Genomic DNA, 18052 nt, shown 5'->3' with positions numbered 1-18052 from the left:
GTTTATTACAATCTAATAAATATTTTGATGTAACTTTTAAGTATTGTTAGTAAGCATGTGTAATATTTTGCTTTTTCAAGGCAAAATCACGAGATTCATTCACGGCCGTTCAATAAAATATATTTGACAATCAGTCCATCTGTCGTTGAATTTTTAAAATCAATGACTATATTTAGTCTTGTGATATCTTAAGAGAATTCATTGATTAATTTGCCAAATATTAATTGTCTCAAAATCCTTATATTTAATGTTCCAAAGGACAGGGAAAAGCATAATAAGGCTCGATAGTATATTAACTTTAATACTATGATGAAATAGTAAGTTTAAGTAAAATTGCAGGTCACTCAACCATGATCACATTATACATTCATTGACTTTTAACCTATTTTTAATTATCTCTTTTCTACTATGTACTCAACATTAGCTTAATGAATTCTTTAAGTGGTCCAAACAATACCATATATTGTTTATTTGTTATTATTCATAAAAAAGGACAAAAAGTGCATTCTTTTTGAAAACGAAAGAAAGCTCTTTTAACCACTAGAGTTGACACAGTAGTTCAACACTATGTCCCTTAAGCAAGAGGTCGGGGATTCGATCCCTGCTTTTGGCGAATGAAGCAAATTTTGTGGCCAGTTTCCTACCGCTCAGTGAGCTGACCGAGGAACGAAAGATTAGTTTCACAACTGCCGGCTGTGGGGATACCTTGAAAAACCCAAAAATATAAAGAAAGTTTTTTTAGTTTATATATAAGTTCACAAATTAATAAAGTAGTATTATAATTTTGGACACAATGAACGCATTCTTTTTGAAAATATTACCGATACCATTAGTCCACCGTATTGGTAATTTTTTTTATCCAAACTATATAATACAATAGTTCTGTATAATATAGTTTTGGATACAATAGGTACACTATTTATGAAAAATATTTCAAGGCACACTTTCTCTTGCTATTAGTTATTTTTCTAAACTAAGTAAACTACCAGAGTAGTCAAATTTATTCCTTGATTATTTTATGCTAAATATATATTTTATATATATATATATATATATATATATGTTTTTTATTAATTTTCTACTGGCCCGTGATGTCGAGTGTTCCATACATATACTGGAAGCCCTATTTTAACACACTTACTTAGAGATCTAAGTTGCTCGAACTCTTAAAAAATATTGCTGTACCCGTTTTGAATCCTTTAAAAACGTACTACTTTTGAACGCACCCCCACAATATTTTGGAGGAGTTCGAGCAACTTAGCTTACTATCAACTACGACTTCATTTTCAAGATTGTCTCAATATTCAACGCCACTACATAGACAGACATATAATGCAAAAAAAAGTTATACGATTAATAAAAATAAATAAATTGCTACACAAAATTAATAATGTAAAATTTCTATTCATGAATTAACCATTATTGCTAATACAGATTAGTTTATAAAATTGTGTATCAGTCCTTCCATCCAATGGACTCTCCTACACTGTTGTATTGGTAAACAGTGACATAGCTAGCTGGTGCATTGTGGGCAGTGTTATTTATTACGTACTAACAGATTCCTCTGAACCGCCCATTGTTAATTGATTTTTTTTTTTCCTTTTTTGGCATTTTGTTGGTTTGTGGTTATTGTGTGTACTACTCCATGGGTTGTGGAAATGTGTGCATGGTATTGGTTGGTCATCTTTATCCACGTCACAAAATATTACAACCAAGAATTAAAAAATAGCAAACAAAAGTTTGGGGTGAGTATAAAGTGGAGGGCATTGTACATATTAGTGTGGAGAAGAGTTGCTAGGGAGGTGAGAAACATGGAATCAGGAAAGAGGGGCTTTCTTGCTTTGCTACCATTGCTCCTTTCTTTCCTGTTCTACTTTGATTTCTCTAAAAAGGTTTGATTTTTATGCTGTTTTTCATTTTCTTGATATGCCATTGTGTTAATGTCTGTTTTTTCCTATGCAGAAAATTGTTTATGAGGGATTTGGTGTCTGTGTTGGGGGGGGGGGGTGTTCTTGAACCGAGGGTAAGGTCTGCATATATTCTACGATCTCAGACCCCACTTTGTGGGATTACACGGGTTATGTTGTTGTTGGTGGTATGTGGGGGGGGAGGGGGAGGGATGGGGGGTGGGGGGGGGGGGGGTTTGGGGAGTGGGAGGATGATAAAAGAAAATCTATTGGTTATTTGGCTACCCATCTCCAGAAATGAAGAAAAAGACTAATCTTGCTTAACATTTAAAGCTTGACTGTATTACAAGTAGATATGTAGTTGTTGGTTATGTAAATGTTGTACAATGAGTTGGTATTTTATGAAGGCCTTTTTGTTTTCATTTGAAGATAAGCTAAAGAGATTTGATGATAAAATCTTAATTCAACATCAAACTTTCTATTTTTAATAACAAATTCCAGAAAGCCTCTTCATGAAGCACTAATAAAAGAAGTTTTAAAAAGCCTCTTCTGAATAAATTAAAAAGTTGGTCAAATTTCAGCATGCCTGCATGCAGTATGTAAGAGCCTTTGAGGCAAGCTTATGTTTTTATCTGTTCCTAATGATTTTTCATTTAGCTGTCTAGTTCTGGTATCCTTTTGTTTCTTTTTTTTTTTGAGCAAAATTATTGCGAAATAGGCATCTACCCATGGTTTTTCCAGTTTATGTACTTCATATTATGTTGTCCTCAGGTACTACTATTTTGTTCTATAATTTCTGAATGATCCTCAAGAAAGTTTCTGGTGGTTTATTCCTCAGCTTCCCTCAAGTGATTGCAGCCTTCTGCCTCACAATCACTATTGGATAGCCAGCAAACGTATCGTGACTCCAAACGGAACAATTTCTGGTGCAGGTTTGTTGAACTAAGTTTTAAATTCTCTGATTTCAGGAAATAGATAGAGAATGAAAGTTACTAGACTGTCACTTTTTATTAGTAGTCTTATCAGCTGCTTAATCTCATTCCTGGTGACAAATTATTTCTCCTGGTGTGATATAAACAGTTGAGATAAAGCAAGGAAGAATTATATCTATTGTTGCTGAAGAGAATTGGCATGTAAATTCTCGGTCCACAGCAGTGGTCAATTATGGGGAGGCTGTGGTCATGCCTGGATTTATTGATGTGTAAGATAAAACTCTATCCTCATGTTAATTATACCTTTCTATGTTGTTTTGAAATTTATGTCACTTTCCTTGAGAAATTTAAAGCTGATCTAGAAAATGTAAACAATTGTTAATAGCTATGCACTTAGTAGCAGAACATGGGGGGTAAAACAATAAAGAAGAATCTTTAGTAGAGTAGTGATGGGAGTCTAAAAAAAACATGTACTTGGTTTGTGTTAGTTCTTGTTTGATTTGGAAAACTTGAGTTATTATTTTGTCCATTCTAGGCATGCCCATCTTGATGATCCTGGAAGAGCAGAATGGGAAGGATTTCCTTCAGGAACAAAAGCAGCAGCTGCAGGTATGTGGATCCAAGTTTCAAGCTCGTCATAGGAAGCTTAAAACTTTTTGAGATGGGTAGCTCTGAATGTGGATAACTATGAAATCAATATGAGTTTGTTCTTTTTGTCTTTTAAACCCTTTTTCTTAAATATTTGAAATTTGAACCGTAGACTACCTTATTATACTGGATTCAACATTCAGTGTTCATACGTATGGGAGTATGCAGAACCTAATGATTGTATTTCACATTACTATGTTCTTTCCAGGTGGAGTAACTACATTAGTTGACATGCCTCTTAATAGTGCTCCATCAACAGTTTCTGAAGAAACTTTAAAACTTAAGGTAAGCATATCATATAGATTTTTGATATGTTTTGCGAACAATTTTGACAGGGTAAATATTTCTAGCTTATCAACGGAAACTATTTGTTTCTAGTGTGATTATTGGCGCCTACATTTTCCTTTTATTGAGGTCAGCTGGTCATTTGATATGGTGCATCTGTATGGGTTCTATGGCATTCAAGCTAATGAACTTATAAAAATGCTAATAGAAGCTCCCAGATTCAAGTAGGTCATATTGTAAAACATATAGTCAGGGTTATTGTTCTTTCGCAGGTCGATGCTGCAGAAGGGAGGGTCTACGTGGATGTTGGTATGATTGTGAAGCTTTATTCTTGTTTGATTGATGTTGTAGTAAGACGTTACTTACTTCTTGTATCTACAGGTTTCTGGGGAGGTTTGGTTCCAGAAAATGCAGAAAATGCAAGTTCTCTAGAAAGACTTCTAAATGCTGGTGTTCTGGGTTTGAAGGTAATCTGGCTAACATACATGCGATTGAGTTTGATATCACGGTTGTCTGAAAGTCAAGCAAAGATTGATGATATATCCAATATACTAAACACAAAATGTTTTTGGACAAGTTCCTTAACTTCCCAAATATTACCTTACGAATTGACAATGTATCTTCTCTGTTTGAGAGATCATCTTGGGCATTCTCTATAGCACTCTGTGTCATTTCAATTGGTGTGTCCCATTTATAATTGGACATGTTTTCCTTTTTGCAGTCTTTTATGGTGCCATCAGGCATCAATGACTTTCCCATGACAACGTCATCCCACATAAAGGTACATAATTTGTCCTCTTTTTGAGTTTGTTTTTTTCTGATCATTCTGCAGTAACTATTTGATATCTCTTTGCAGATGGTCATTTGAACAAACATTATTAGACTTTCTACTGTGCTTATGATTCAATGCTTAACTACGCAGGAAGCACTCCCTACTCTGGCTCGATACAAAAGACCCCTACTTGTTCATGCCGAAGTGGAAGTAAATCTTGATGGAAAACTGGAAATGGAGGATGGGGTCGACAATGCCAGATCATATTCTACATATCTTAAGACCAGGCCTGCTTCAATGTAAGTATATTCCCTTTTATCATATGCTCGAATCTAGAGTAGAATTGTGCTGAGGTAGCATATCATTCTTCTTGTGTGTTTCCAGTTGTGTCACATTCTTAACATATTTGCATGTATTTCCAGGAGGTGTAACAAACATTTCTTGTTTTACTTTCAGCTGATGCGTATTTTCACGTTTTTAAATTTGACAACATACACTGGGTATTTTGTTGTTGTTGTTCCTCTCTCACTATGCATTCTCTTTCTTGTCCCTCTCTTCCCGTTTCTCTTTGCGTATATATGATACATATGTACGGTGCTCTACCACATTAAGATGTTTATAGTATCAGCTTCCAATTATATCTTAGATCCTCTTTTTTCTAGTGTTTTTTCACATTGTATTACCTTTTGATATCTTTGTTCTTTAACAGGGAAGAGGCAGCTATCAATCAGCTCATAACATTGTCTAAAGACACGAGGGCTGGTGGTTCTGCTGAAGGGGCTCATCTGCATATTGTTCATCTGTCTGATGCTAGAACTTCACTAAACCTCATTAAGGTAGCGAAAAATTCTGCTCACTTTTGGGCTTCGATTATTAATTCATTTGTATACTGAAATTCTCAAAAAAAAAACAAAAAAAAAACATCTGTATACTATCAATTTATTGCCTTTGTACCCTTTGTGGTGGGACTATTTTTGTTAAGAACAAGGAAGTCATCACTGTAAAGGAATTCTGTTACTCTTCATAGAGGCGGAGCCAGGGTTTTTGCTTAGGGGGTTCAAAATCTGAAGAAAAACTCATCGAAGGGGGTTCAACATCTAGAATATATAAATAAAAATCATTTTAACCATGTATTAATAATATAATTTTTCGTCGAAGGGGGTTCGGACGAACCCCCTTTAATAGGCTAGCTCCGCCTCTGCTCTTCATCACACTATAGGAAATGACGTCAGGGCTGCCATCACATGCTTGCATCACAATACGATCACTTTCTTGAATGATGAGTAAATAGTAATATTGATTCAGTTGGATGTAGCATAGATATTGAAATAATTATTTCTGACCTACTCATATATGTCCTTCGCAAGGCATTTTGGTTCTTGTTTTCTCCCACTTTCTTGTTTCCATTAGTGTGGCACTTAATAATTTTGCACCTAAAATTGTTGTGGAATATCTTACATTATCATTTTACTGAATATGCCTTCTATTTTTTGGAATTTTCGTAGGAAGCCAAGCAAAGGGGTGATAGTATCACTGTTGAAACTTGCCCCCATTATCTTGCTTTTGCAGCTGAAGATATTCCTGATGGAGATACTCGGTTCAAGTGTGCTCCACCTATCCGTGATGCAGCCAATAAAGAAAAACTATGGGATGCTTTACTGGTATAGTCAACTTCCAAACTCTGTTACTGCTATAATCACATCCCATATTTCTTCTTTTCAAAGAATTTCCTTCATTTTGGTTATGTGTGCATTTCAGGATGGAGATATTGACATGTTAAGTTCTGACCACTCCCCTGCTGTGCCAGAATTGAAACTCTTAAATGAGGGTGACTTCTTGAAAGCATGGGGTGGCGTATCTTCTTTACAGGTCTTTACATTTACTAATTACCTGTGATTACTGTGTGGGCTCAGAAATAATGCAGATATAAGCCATTTGGAGATAATAGGATTTACTCGAATTATAAGTAATGGAAAAGCTGACTTGCATATAGATGGATGACACTTGCGTAAACGATGTCTTCAATGTATCAGTTAACATTTTCGAAAAATTATGGTTGAAGCAAGATTTTTTTCTGAAACTTCTACTCTTTATCTTCCAAAAATTCCTATTAGAACTACTACCCATGCTAGTTACACTTTGTTTCTGACGATTAGAGAAGTCATAAAGGTCCTTTTTGTGAATCTAGAGTATAAATATAACCTTTTAACCACTGAATACGAGAATACATATTTATCAGTAGAATTTTCCTTTGCCCTATCAGTGATAGTTACAATTAGTACAATGAATGGCGTAATTGTCTAACATACTCATCATAATCTGTTTGGAATACTATAAGGGGTTGTTACTGTTTGTGCAGTTTGTTCTACCTGCGACATGGACATATGGCCGCAAGTATGGAATAACATTTGAGCAGTTAGCGTCCTGGTGGAGTGAGAAGCCTGCCAAACTTGCTGGTCTCACTACTAAGGTATCGTGTGGAAGTATTTCAACATTAAATCTACTGTCTGACATTAAACAAGTTCAAGTGTCATTTTGCTCTACTTTTGAAAAAAATTGATGTCAGAAAGGACTACTTTAATTTGCTCCATTTTATGATCCGTACAAAGTTTTGGAACTGCTGCAGTTTAAGTTGCTGTGATATTTCCATATCTTGGTAGCTGGTATTTGATTATCGTTCTTGTGCAGGGGGCAATTGCTGTAGGGAACCAAGCAGATATAGTTGTATGGGAGCCAGACGTGGAGTTTAACCTGGATAACGACTACCCTGTACATATTAAGCATCCTGTAAGTAAACTTACCTGTTTTTTCCTTGAAAACTAGTAATTCAAAGTAGTTTCTCATACCTGATTTGCGTATGCAGAAATTTTGACGATTAGCAAACATGTTTAAAGGCTATACTCGATACAATTAAGTTATGCTTTAGAAGTAAATCACCTTTATTTTGAAAGCCAGCTGTCAGATTATTTGCATGGAGTTACCAGAATCAAATTGAAATTTTGCGCGTGGAACAGTTCTTTACATTCCTTGATTCTTCTTTGGATTTCTCAAAAAGTTGTTTATTGTTCTTATTCGTTTCACTTTGGCAGAGTATTTCTGCATACATGGGATCAAGGCTCGCTGGAAAAGTTCTGTCAACCTTTGTGCGCGGAAATCTTGTATACAAGGAGGGAAATCATACTTCTCAAGCGTGTGCTCTCCCAATTCTGCATAGATAGTTAGTGCTATGAGCCTATTGGTAAATATACAGCTCACCATATCATCCAAATTCTTTCTGCTATGCAAATGTTAATGTTAAGAGCTATATTCCTTGAGATCTTCAAACTGCAGTCTTACTGTTCCATATGTTGCGTAGGTTGTCCCTTTGACGTTCTTGGAGATGACCATATGGCTTGGCATGTAGATGGAATCGATGAATTCGTCATTCAGATCAAAACCAAAACTTGCATGGATCCAAGTTGTGAATCTTATTCTCTCCTTTTAGGCGCGCAATTGGGCTGGAGTGTATATAATCTGTTGCAGCCCTTAAGTTGATATTTAACTCTGTAGAAACAAAAACATTTCAGTTGAAGCTGAAAGCCATTGTTGTGTTGATTAAGTACACACATTTCTCAGCAATCTGAGTTCATGCAAGAACTAAAATCATTTCTACCTCTACTTAATTAACTCAGAAGCAAAGCCAGCAAAACATAGACAAGCTATTGTGTGCTTTTGGTTTTCCAGGGAGGATAGGATGTACACAGACATTAGCGCTACCTTTGCGGGGTGGAAAGGCTATTTTTGGTTTCGGATACACACTAAAAATACAAATTAAAATTTTCAAATTCCAGTATATGAAGAAAAGTGAGAGTTCAAACTTATTGACTTAACAACGCCTTCACTAAATAGAAATTGCGGACTGTCTCAACCAAATCGCCTTAAATAAAGAACATCAGCAGTGATAATAAAAGACTTGAGAATCAAAAAACTGAAAGGATAGGAAAGCTCTTTTTCTGGTGGCTTCATTATTCAAAGGCGGACAAATTTTCTAGCATCATGTGTTTATTCCAATCCAAAATAACATGATCCTTACGTATTGTCTGTACAAATTCGGATAATATTAAAATTAAAATATACTAATCCCAAATAAATATTGCGGATTAATGTAATTGGATTAATTGTTTAAATCCAAATATGTGTAGGTTTAATTAAAGTCCAATTCTTTTAATTGACCTAGTCCATTAATTTGGGTTAAAAATGATTAGCCCACTTTATCAAGTCCAAGATGTCATCATATTAATTTGGGCTACAAATGACTGAGCCCACTTTAGCAAGCCCAAGATGTTATCATATGCTAGAGGCCCAATTTGATGCCACATGTCAAATGACGTGGCATGCCAAGTCAAGTGAATGAGCCAATGGGACCACGCCACGTGTCAAAATGATGCAGTAAGTTAAAAGCCTGTAAGAAATGCCATGTCACTTAAATCTGATTGGTCAAAGGAAGTTCATGTTTATCATGACTCTTTACTTCCTATAACTATAAATAAGGGCCTCATAATTCAGAAAAGGGAGGAACAAGTTTAACAAGAAGCAAGAGAGAACTCGTAGATCAAAGCGGCAGATTTCTCTACAAATTCAAGAACAAGCTCAAGATTTCATGATCAAGAGTTCAAGATTCAAGAACAAAGTTCAAGCTTCAAGATCAAGACTTCAAGATTCAAGAACTAGCTCAAAGACCCTTGAATTCAAGTACAAGTCGAGATCAAGCTCATCAAGTCTTCAAATCAAGTTCAAGTTCAAGATCAAGACCGCAAGATTCAAGAACAAGCTACCAAGCCCTTGGATTCAAGCACAAGTCAAGATCAAGTTAAAGTTCAAGATCAAGCTCGAAGCCCTTGAATTGATAGTTGAAAAGGCGAATCAAAGGAATCATAGAGATTGTATCACTCACTTATTGAAATCAATAAATCGATTGTTGCAGTATTTTTCTTATCTCGATTATTTATTTTCAGTTTTGAGAATTTTACTGTCCAATAAATTATGGCACGCCCAGTGGGAGGATCTCTACCTCTAATCTCAACTTTTCAGACTTTGAAGATTAAGAACGCTGAAATGACTTCCAAGAAAATTAACTCTCAATCAATTGCTTCCAAGGCTGTTGATTCAAGGTTCTCTGCCGAAGTGGAAAGCATCCTTGGTGTTACTTTTGGTAGTTTAGGAGCTGTCACGAGGAGCAAGGCAGGCTTGCTAAGACAACAAACACATCTAGTGTCATCCGCACCAACTCCAGTTTTTGGATCTTCAACCCCAAAAGGAATGAAGTCCAATACAAGTGCTTCGGAAGGAGGAAACAGTGTCGTGGAATCGCCTAAGAAGACTCTTGCTTTACTTGAGCATTCTGGTTCCAAATCCTCTGGCGCAAAGAGCGATGGTTGTTCAACAAATGCGTCATCTCAACTTACACCACATAAGTTAAGCACTTCGAAGATCAACCTACGCGATAATCCATGTTACTCTCCGACGTCTCCGGTGATCATGCAGGCTATGGTAACTGATGCCTCATCTATGGAAGAGCAGCTTGCGAATCTGACAAAGGCAATTAAAGGCCTGACCAACTATGTTCAGAATCAAGAGGCTAGGATTGATAAGATAATAGATAGGGTGGAAGGCTTGATAGACGGAGAATCTATCCATGCACTGGAAAAAGCTCCAGAGGTTCATGAGATAGAAAATCCTGTGAAATAAACACCACCGACTAAAGAGGTGTAAGTTTCTGTTGAAGGAATGATCCCGATTGGGCAATTGAGGGAATTTATTGAAGGGATCCTCAAAGACAAGTATGATGTTGTCACCAAGTCTTCCCTTGCGTATGCTAAGCCCTACACTGCGAGAATAGATAGCCTCAAAATTCTTGCTGGCTGTCAATCCCCCCAAATTTCAATAATTTGAGGGCAAAGGTAATCCGAAACAACATTTCACACACTTTGTTGAGACATGTAATAATGCTGGAACTTATGGTGACTATCTTGTCAAACAGTTTGTTCATTCCCTAAAGGAAAATGCCTTTGATTGGTATACGGACCTCGAGCCTAACTCTATCGATAGTTGAAAGCAATTGGAACACGAATTCCTAAATCGGTTTTATAGCACAAGGCGTACAGTAAGCATGATAGAGCTCATAAATACTCGACAAAGAAAGGATGAGCCAATCATCAACTTCATCAATTGATGGAGAAATGCGAGTCTAAACTGGAAAGATAGGCTCAGTGAAGCTTCTGCAATAGAGATGTGCGTCTAAGGAATGCACTGGGGGCTTCTCTACATCTTGCAAGGAATTAAACCAAAATCCTTCGAAGACTTAGCTACTCATGCTCACGATATGGATTTGAGCATGTCTTCTGCTGGAAAGGAAGGAGCGCTTATTCATGACCCTCGAAGGGGAAAGGAAAAGCAGGAACCCAAAAGATGGGGCAAGTTTGTTCCCAAAAATGAAAAAAAGGAGTCCATGAATGTTGATGTGTCTCCTGTGAAGGTCACCACAAAGGTAAGCAAGAAGCAAAGTGTGAAGACTTCTGGAGCACGTACAAATCAGAAAACTTTAAAGGAGATGCAAGAAAAAGAGTATCTCTTCCTTGATTATCATGTTGCTGAGATTTTTGATGAACTTTTTGAGCATAGGCTCATTGAACTCCCAGAGATGAAGCGTCCCAACGAAGCTGGAAGAACCAATGACCCTAATTATTGCAAATATCATAGGCTCGTAAGTCATCCTCTGAAAAAGTGTTTTGTCTTTAAAGATAAAGTCATGCAACTGGCAAAAGAGAAGAAGATCTTCTTCGACGATGAGACGGCCAGTTCTCATAAAATCTCTATTACTTTTGGCTCACTCTACCCAGTCCAAATATGTGTCGAAGAGTATAATGAGAAAATATTAGAGCCTGACAGGTCTTCAGTTGACGAAGGCAATGATGAAGATTAGACTCTGGTGACGAGACGCAGACACAGGAGGAGGAGTCTGTGAAAGGAGTCATTCGAGCAGCCAACCAGAAGGAGAATGGTAAATAAACCAAGGAAACAAAAGTTGGTTGAATTCCCAAAGAAGACGAGGGTGACAGAGCTTTACCGCCAAAAACCTCAGCGTCCGGAGACTTTAGAAGAATTCTTACCGAGTTGGTTTCATGTAAAAACTGCCCAAGTCAACCTTGAGGCGTCTTGTTTTAATACCGCCAAAGAGGGGGCAAAGGGTAAGAATATACCCATGGAGATTCCTTCACCTTCCGAAAAGCTTGCTGAAACTTTTGGCGAAGAGGCACATGTGTGTGATACAAAAATCACATTCATAAATAACAATTTTCTGCTTGGTGAGGCCCTACATAACCGTCCCTTATACATGGTGGGTTAAATTCTAGGAAAGAAGATCAATAGAATATTGATAGATGAGGGGTATGGAGTCAACATACTGCCTATCCGCACGATGAAAGAACTTGTCATCGCTACTATCGAACTGGACGAAAGTTGTATAATGATCCAAGGCTTCAACCAAGGGGGCCAGAGGGCCATGGGATGTATCAAGTTGGGGATTCGTATGGATGATTTTCAGTCAAACCCATTGATGTATGCAATCGATGCCAAAACTTCATACAATATATTGCTTGGTAGGCCTTGGGTGCACGGGAAAAAATTATCTCGTCCTCTTACTATCAATGCTTGAGGCACCTCGAAGGCGGAGTGGAAAGAAATATAGTTGCCGATGAGAAGCCATTCACTGAAGCTGAGTCACATTTTGCCGATGTAAAATTCTACTTAAAGAAGCATGTTGTGGATGAGAAAAAGGTTGATGATGTCACCAAGACCAAGTGTGATAATCTTGCATCTAAGAAGGCCGTGGTGACTGTTGAAAAGGTCTCCACCAAGAAGCCTCTCTCCATTTCAAATGAAGAAAGCGTCGCTCCTATAAAAAAGAAGGCAACTCCTGTTCTTCGCTAAATGCCAGAGGTAAAGAAAGAGAAAGATCACCCATCTGATGCCCAAAATAATATGCTAAATGGGATAACTTTACCTATTAGGAAGATTGACACAATAAATCCATCCTCAAGGCTAGTTGTGGCTTAAAATCCGCCACAAGATATAAAACTCCCTACGAAGCGGACAAAGGAGGGCTTCGACCCAAATACATATAAGTTATTTGTAAAGGCTGGATATAATCCTAATGAGCCATCAAGGTTAGGTAAACTTCTGTTGGAAGGTACAACAAAGCAGGCACATGAAGGCCTAGGATACACACAGCCACTTTCAATTCGCATCTCCATAAGAAGGGCGGTTAGTAACTACATCACTGTAGAAGAGGAGTCTACCGCATCCTACAAAAGGCCTTCTGTCTTTGACCGACTTCGAGAATCAACCGCAAGAACTTCTATATTTGAGAGGTTGGGTCCTCTAAATAAGAAGAAAAGTAACAAGCGTCGGAGAAGTCATCAAAATATGACAGTGCACTCCTCGCCTAAGATTCAGAAGGATTTTCAAAGTTTGATTCCTTCTAGAATGAAGCGACAGATGAAACAGGTAGTTTCATGCAACAAGGTGCTAAAAATCAAAAGCTCATACTGTGCTTTATACCAAGGAATATGAGGAAGATAAAGAAAGTGTTGGCTCTTCATATCATGTTACGGCCTAGAATGAGAATGAGGCCTCATCTCAAATAAAGGTTGATGAAGAAATGGAAGATACTTTCTAGTGTCACCACATATCCATCAACGATGATGATCCACAAGAGGAGGAAGATGTTGGAGATGCTCCATCTTAACTGGAAGGAGTGAAGGCCACAATAGATCCCTTGAAAGAAGTTAACCTTAGAACTGATGAAGACCCAAGACCAAGTTACCTGAGTGATTTTCTAGAGATGGGGGAACAAATCACGTATATGAATATACTCAAAGAATATATGGATGTCTTCGTTTGGATTTAAAAGGAAATGCTTGGCTTAGATCCAAAAGTAGCAGTCCATCAGTTGGTGGTCAAGAATGGTGCTCGTCCTGTTAAGCAAGCTCAAAGGCACTTTAGGCCAGACTTGGTTCCACTGATTGAAAATGAAGTCAACAAACTCATTGAAGTTGGATTTATTTGTGAAGTCAAATATCCCACGTGAATTTTAAGTATTGTTCCAGTACGGAAGAAGAATGGCTAAATTCAAGTTTGTGTCGACTTTTGAGATCTTAACAATGCATGTCCTAAGGATGATTTCCTAATCCCCATACCAGAGTTGATGATTGATGCCACCACTGGTTATGAGGCAATGTCCTTCATGGATGGTTCATCCGATTACAGCCAAATCCACATGGCGCCAAAAAATGAAAAGCTCACTGCATTTCGTACGCCCAAAGGTATTTATTGCTATAAGGTGATAACTTTTGGTTTGAAGAATGCTGGCGCCACTTATGAAAGAGCTATGCAAAATATCTTTGACGGCCTACTCCACAAGAATGTTGAATACTACGTGGATAATCTAGTGGTGAAGTCAAGAAAGAGAGATGACCACTTAAAAGACCTAAGAATAGTGTTCCAGTTACTTTGAAGATATGAACGTAGGATGAATCCATTGAAGTGTGCCTTCGGAGTTACTTTCGAAAAGTTTCTTGGCTTCATTGTGCGACACCAAGGAATTGAAATTGATCAAGCCAAGGTCGATGCAAATTTAAAGATGCCCGAGCCTCGAAACATTCATGAGTTAAAAACCTTCAAGTAAGGCTAGCATATTTAAGGAGGTTCATTTCAAACTTGGCCGGAAAATGTCAACCATTTAGCCATCTTATGAAGAAGGACACTCCCTTCGAATGGGACCAAGTTTGTAGTAATGCCTTTGAGAGTATCAAATCATACTTAATGAAGCCACCAGTTCTTGCGACACCCATACCATGGAAACCACTGATACTCTATATCGCGGCACAAGAAAGGTCAGTCGGAGCACTATTGGCTCAAGAAAATAGTGAAGGCAAAGAAAACTCTCTGTACTATTTGAGCAAAATAATGACACCAAATGAGCTGAAATATTCTCCGATCGAAAAGTTATGTCTGGTATTGGCTTTCTCTATCCAAAAGATGAAACACTACTTTCAAGCTCACGTTGTTCATCTTGTGTCCAAGGCAAATCCCATTAAGTTTGTGATGTCGAAACCAGTCCCCAGTGACCGACTTGTAAGGTGATACCTCCAATTTCAGCAGTTTGAAATTGTGTACATCCCCCAAAAGGCTGTAAAAGGACAAACATTGGCTGACTTCTTGGCAGATCACCCAATACCTGATGACTAGGAACTGAGCAATGAACTTCCTGATGAAGATGCAATGGCTGTTGAAGTTAGATCCCCATGGAAGATGTACTTTGATGGTGCTGCACATCGAGATGGAGCTGGTGCTGGCGTAGTGTTAGTCACTCTACAAGAAGAGGTCATCTCTTACTCTTTTACCTTGACGAATCATTGCTCCAATAATATTGCTGAGTATGAAGCGCTCATACTTGGACTAGAGATGGCTGTCGACATTAAGTAACTGTAATTACAAGTTTTTGGTGACTCCCAATTGGTGATAAAGCAGCTGTTGGGAAGCTATGAAGTTCGGAAGCCTGAGTTAAGACCATATCATGAATATGCACAAAAGTTGATGGGATGGCTTGAGGAATTAACCCTCAAGCATGTGCCAAGGAAAGAAAATAAGCAAGCTGAAATCAGACGTAAGTCACTATCCACCAAGCATGGGTAGTACCGCCATCAACTGAGGATGAAGAAAGTAAAGTTGAATTCCTCGTTGCTGTGTCTGAAGCTGTAAAGAAAGATTGACGATAACCTATCATTGACTACTTGTGTTATGGGATACTTTCAGAAGATCTAAGGAGAAGGACCGACATTCATCGTCATGCACCTCGCTTTCTTTATTATAAAGATACACTGTACCGAAGATCATTTGAAGGAGTAATCTTACGGTGTTTGGGAGAGGAAGAAATAATTTAAGCTTTGTAAGAAGCGCACTCGGGAGTTTGTGGATCACATCAGTCTGGACCAAAGCTCCATTTTCACATTAAAATAATTGGATATTATTGGCCAACGATGGTGAAAGATTGCTTGGTCTATGCTAGAAAATGCAAAGCTTACCAATTCCATGCAAATTTCATACATCAACCTCCAGAGGTACTACACCCAACTGTAGCATCTTGGCCATTCAATGCTTGGGGAATGGATGTTGTTGGTCCACTACCAAAATCTTCTGGTGGACACTTATACATCTTGGTCGCAACAGATTACTTCTCAAAATGGGCTGAAGTTGTTGCTCTCAAGGAAGTAAAGAAGGAAAATGTTGCAAATTTCATCTGAGTGAACATCATCTACCGCTTTGGAATTCCTCAGTACATAATAACTTACAATGGAAAGTCTTTTGATAACAAGCTGATGAACAAAATTTATGATCTCTTTGGTTTCAAGCAGCGCAAGTTTTCTATGTACTATGCTACTGCCAATGGTCTAGCCGAAGCATTCAATAAGACTTTATGCAATTTGTTGAAGAAGGTCGTATCCAAGTCCAAATGAGACTGGTATGAGCGAATGGAAGAAGCTTTATGGGCATATAAGACAACTTACCGTACACCGATGCAAGCAACCCCATATTCACTTGCTTTTGGAGTTGAAGTAGTCCTTCCACTTGAGCGTCAAATACCTTCTTTGAGACTGGCTATTCAAGAAGGGCTCATTGATGAAGAAAATGCTAAGTTGCATCTAGCGGAGTTAGAAACTCTTGATGAGAGGAGACTGGAGGCTCAACAAAATCTTGAATGTTACCAAGCCCAGCTATCTCGTTCTTTCAACAAAAGGGTTCGCTTGAGGTGCTTCCAAGTTGGAAATCAAGTCCTTGCAGTAAGAAGACCCATTATCACTTCTCATAAGTCCGGGGGAAAATTCACCCCGAAGTGGGATGAACCATATATTGTACAAGAGGCATATTCAAATAGTGCTTACAAGTTTGTCGATGCAGATGGCGTGAGGAATGGCCCCATCAATGCCAAGTTCTTAAAGAAGTACTATCTTTGAAGAAAGATGACACTCCTTAAGACACGAGTATAAACTGCATGTCCACTCCTGGTCTGCAAGAGTATAAATTGTGAACAGCTAAAAAAAAACACTCACCCCAGAACTACGTTGTGACTTGATCCTCTTCATTGAGGTACGTAGACGCTTGAAATTTTATTCTGAGTTCAGTTACATAAGTTTAAAAAAAAATACATGTCCCTGCTTGATCCGCCATATAAAAGTTGAGCCTGCATGCATCTTGATTAGGCCTTAGACTTATGACAAATACTTTTGGCTCAATGGAGGCAACCCACAAAGAAGAAAAGAAGTTCTTTTAATAGGATTTGGAATACCCAAAGCCTGCAGTTTGGAGCACAAATCCACCAACCACAAGTTGAAGGCCTTGATCTTAAGGCTTCCAAACAAAGGTCTCAAGTCTAAACCGGTTGTGAGAAAAATACGAAGCCAATAGTCAACAAATTTGAGGAGAAAGCCAGAGTTTAGTACTACAACATAAACATATCAAAATAAGCAAGCAATTCTTGAAGTTGAAATTCAAAAGAAATATTAAGAGAAGTGCAATAGAGTTTCTATTACAACTAATAGATCCAACTACTCAATAAAAGGCTAAAATAATGCGACAAGAGTTTGAAGAGAAAGAAACATCTCTTAAGTTTAATCTAGACATAACTTGTAATTGATTAAGTCTTGGCGCATAACTTCCAGACGCTCTTTCTTCTGATCTACACCATTTGATAAGCCTGCGTCAAAGCTTGCATCGAATTCCTTGGGTGCAACAGAAGACTCTAGCTTTGCTTCTTTGGCTTCATTCTAGACTTCCTCTAAAAGACGCTCCAAAGCCTGTGCCTTTCTACATAATTCTTTTTTCTTCTTCATGTTTTGTAGTGATTTCCTAATGGAGGATGATGCTTTAACCTTCTCGTCTTCTTCAAGCATGGCATATGTGAGACGTTCCCCCACCACATAGAATAATTCTTCTCTTGCATCTTTCTCATTTATGTCATGAAGCATCGATCGTGCTTGGTTATATGAAGTAGCAAGGTTAAAGAAGTCGTGCAACAACTTTCTCAATGGGGAAATATCCATGTCCTTACAATCCATCTCCTTGATGATTACCTGAACTTTATCTTCAAGGGAAGAAGCTCAATCAACATCGCACTTTGAAAGATTACCTTGAATAACGGTTCAAAAAGAGGAGATATAGTTTTTCTAAGCATCTAAGACGACCTTCTTTCTATCAAATGCCGACATAATGGCTAATGGGGGCTTACAGATGTCAGAATCCAAGGTTTCTTTAACCTTGTTACAAGAAATAGAAGTTCGCCCTTCTTCTATTTTAACTGTGGAAGGTGGTTCCATCAGATCTGGACCAGATATAAACTCATCACTATCATGTGACCCTTCACACTGCAGGGCTGTAACATTGGTCGGCTGCATAAAAACAAAAAAAGGGAT

The 18052-nt window shown here is 37.9% G+C and overlaps 1 protein-coding gene across 2 annotated transcripts; it reads left to right on the top strand.

The window, feature by feature from the left end:
- Nucleotides 1-1363: 1363 nt before the first annotated feature.
- Nucleotides 1364-8162, top strand: LOC107859400 (allantoinase). 2 transcript variants are annotated; one of them, XM_016704398.2, is made up of 16 exons: nucleotides 1364-1892; nucleotides 2746-2839; nucleotides 2988-3108; nucleotides 3375-3448; nucleotides 3696-3772; nucleotides 4045-4081; nucleotides 4154-4239; nucleotides 4494-4553; nucleotides 4695-4843; nucleotides 5254-5380; nucleotides 6050-6205; nucleotides 6303-6413; nucleotides 6904-7014; nucleotides 7233-7331; nucleotides 7634-7782; nucleotides 7900-8162. In XM_016704398.2, the coding sequence occupies exons 1-15, from the start codon at nucleotides 1659-1661 to the stop codon at nucleotides 7760-7762; spliced, it is 1665 nt and encodes a 554-aa protein (XP_016559884.2). In that variant the 5' UTR covers nucleotides 1364-1658; the 3' UTR covers nucleotides 7763-7782; nucleotides 7900-8162. The 2 variants fall into 2 exon arrangements, with proteins under 2 accessions (XP_016559884.2, XP_016559886.1); XM_016704400.2 differs by having other exon boundaries at nucleotides 2679-2839.
- Nucleotides 8163-18052: the final 9890 nt, after the last annotated feature.

Source organism: Capsicum annuum, chromosome 2, assembly GCF_002878395.1.
Source record: "Capsicum annuum cultivar UCD-10X-F1 chromosome 2, UCD10Xv1.1, whole genome shotgun sequence".
Taxonomy (NCBI): domain Eukaryota; kingdom Viridiplantae; phylum Streptophyta; class Magnoliopsida; order Solanales; family Solanaceae; genus Capsicum; species Capsicum annuum.
This window is presented reverse-complemented; position numbering and strand designations above follow the sequence as displayed.

Bases quoted from the DNA above. Each gene is read 5' to 3' on its own strand.
- LOC107859400 (XM_016704398.2), top strand. From the start codon at position 1,659: ATGTGTGCATGGTATTGGTTGGTCATCTTTATCCACGTCACAAAATAT. The intron at 4,554-4,694 runs GTACATAATTTG...TTAACTACGCAG, and splicing joins CAACGTCATCCCACATAAAG to GAAGCACTCCCTACTCTGGC. The intron at 7,332-7,633 runs GTAAGTAAACTT...TCACTTTGGCAG, and splicing joins CTGTACATATTAAGCATCCT to AGTATTTCTGCATACATGGG.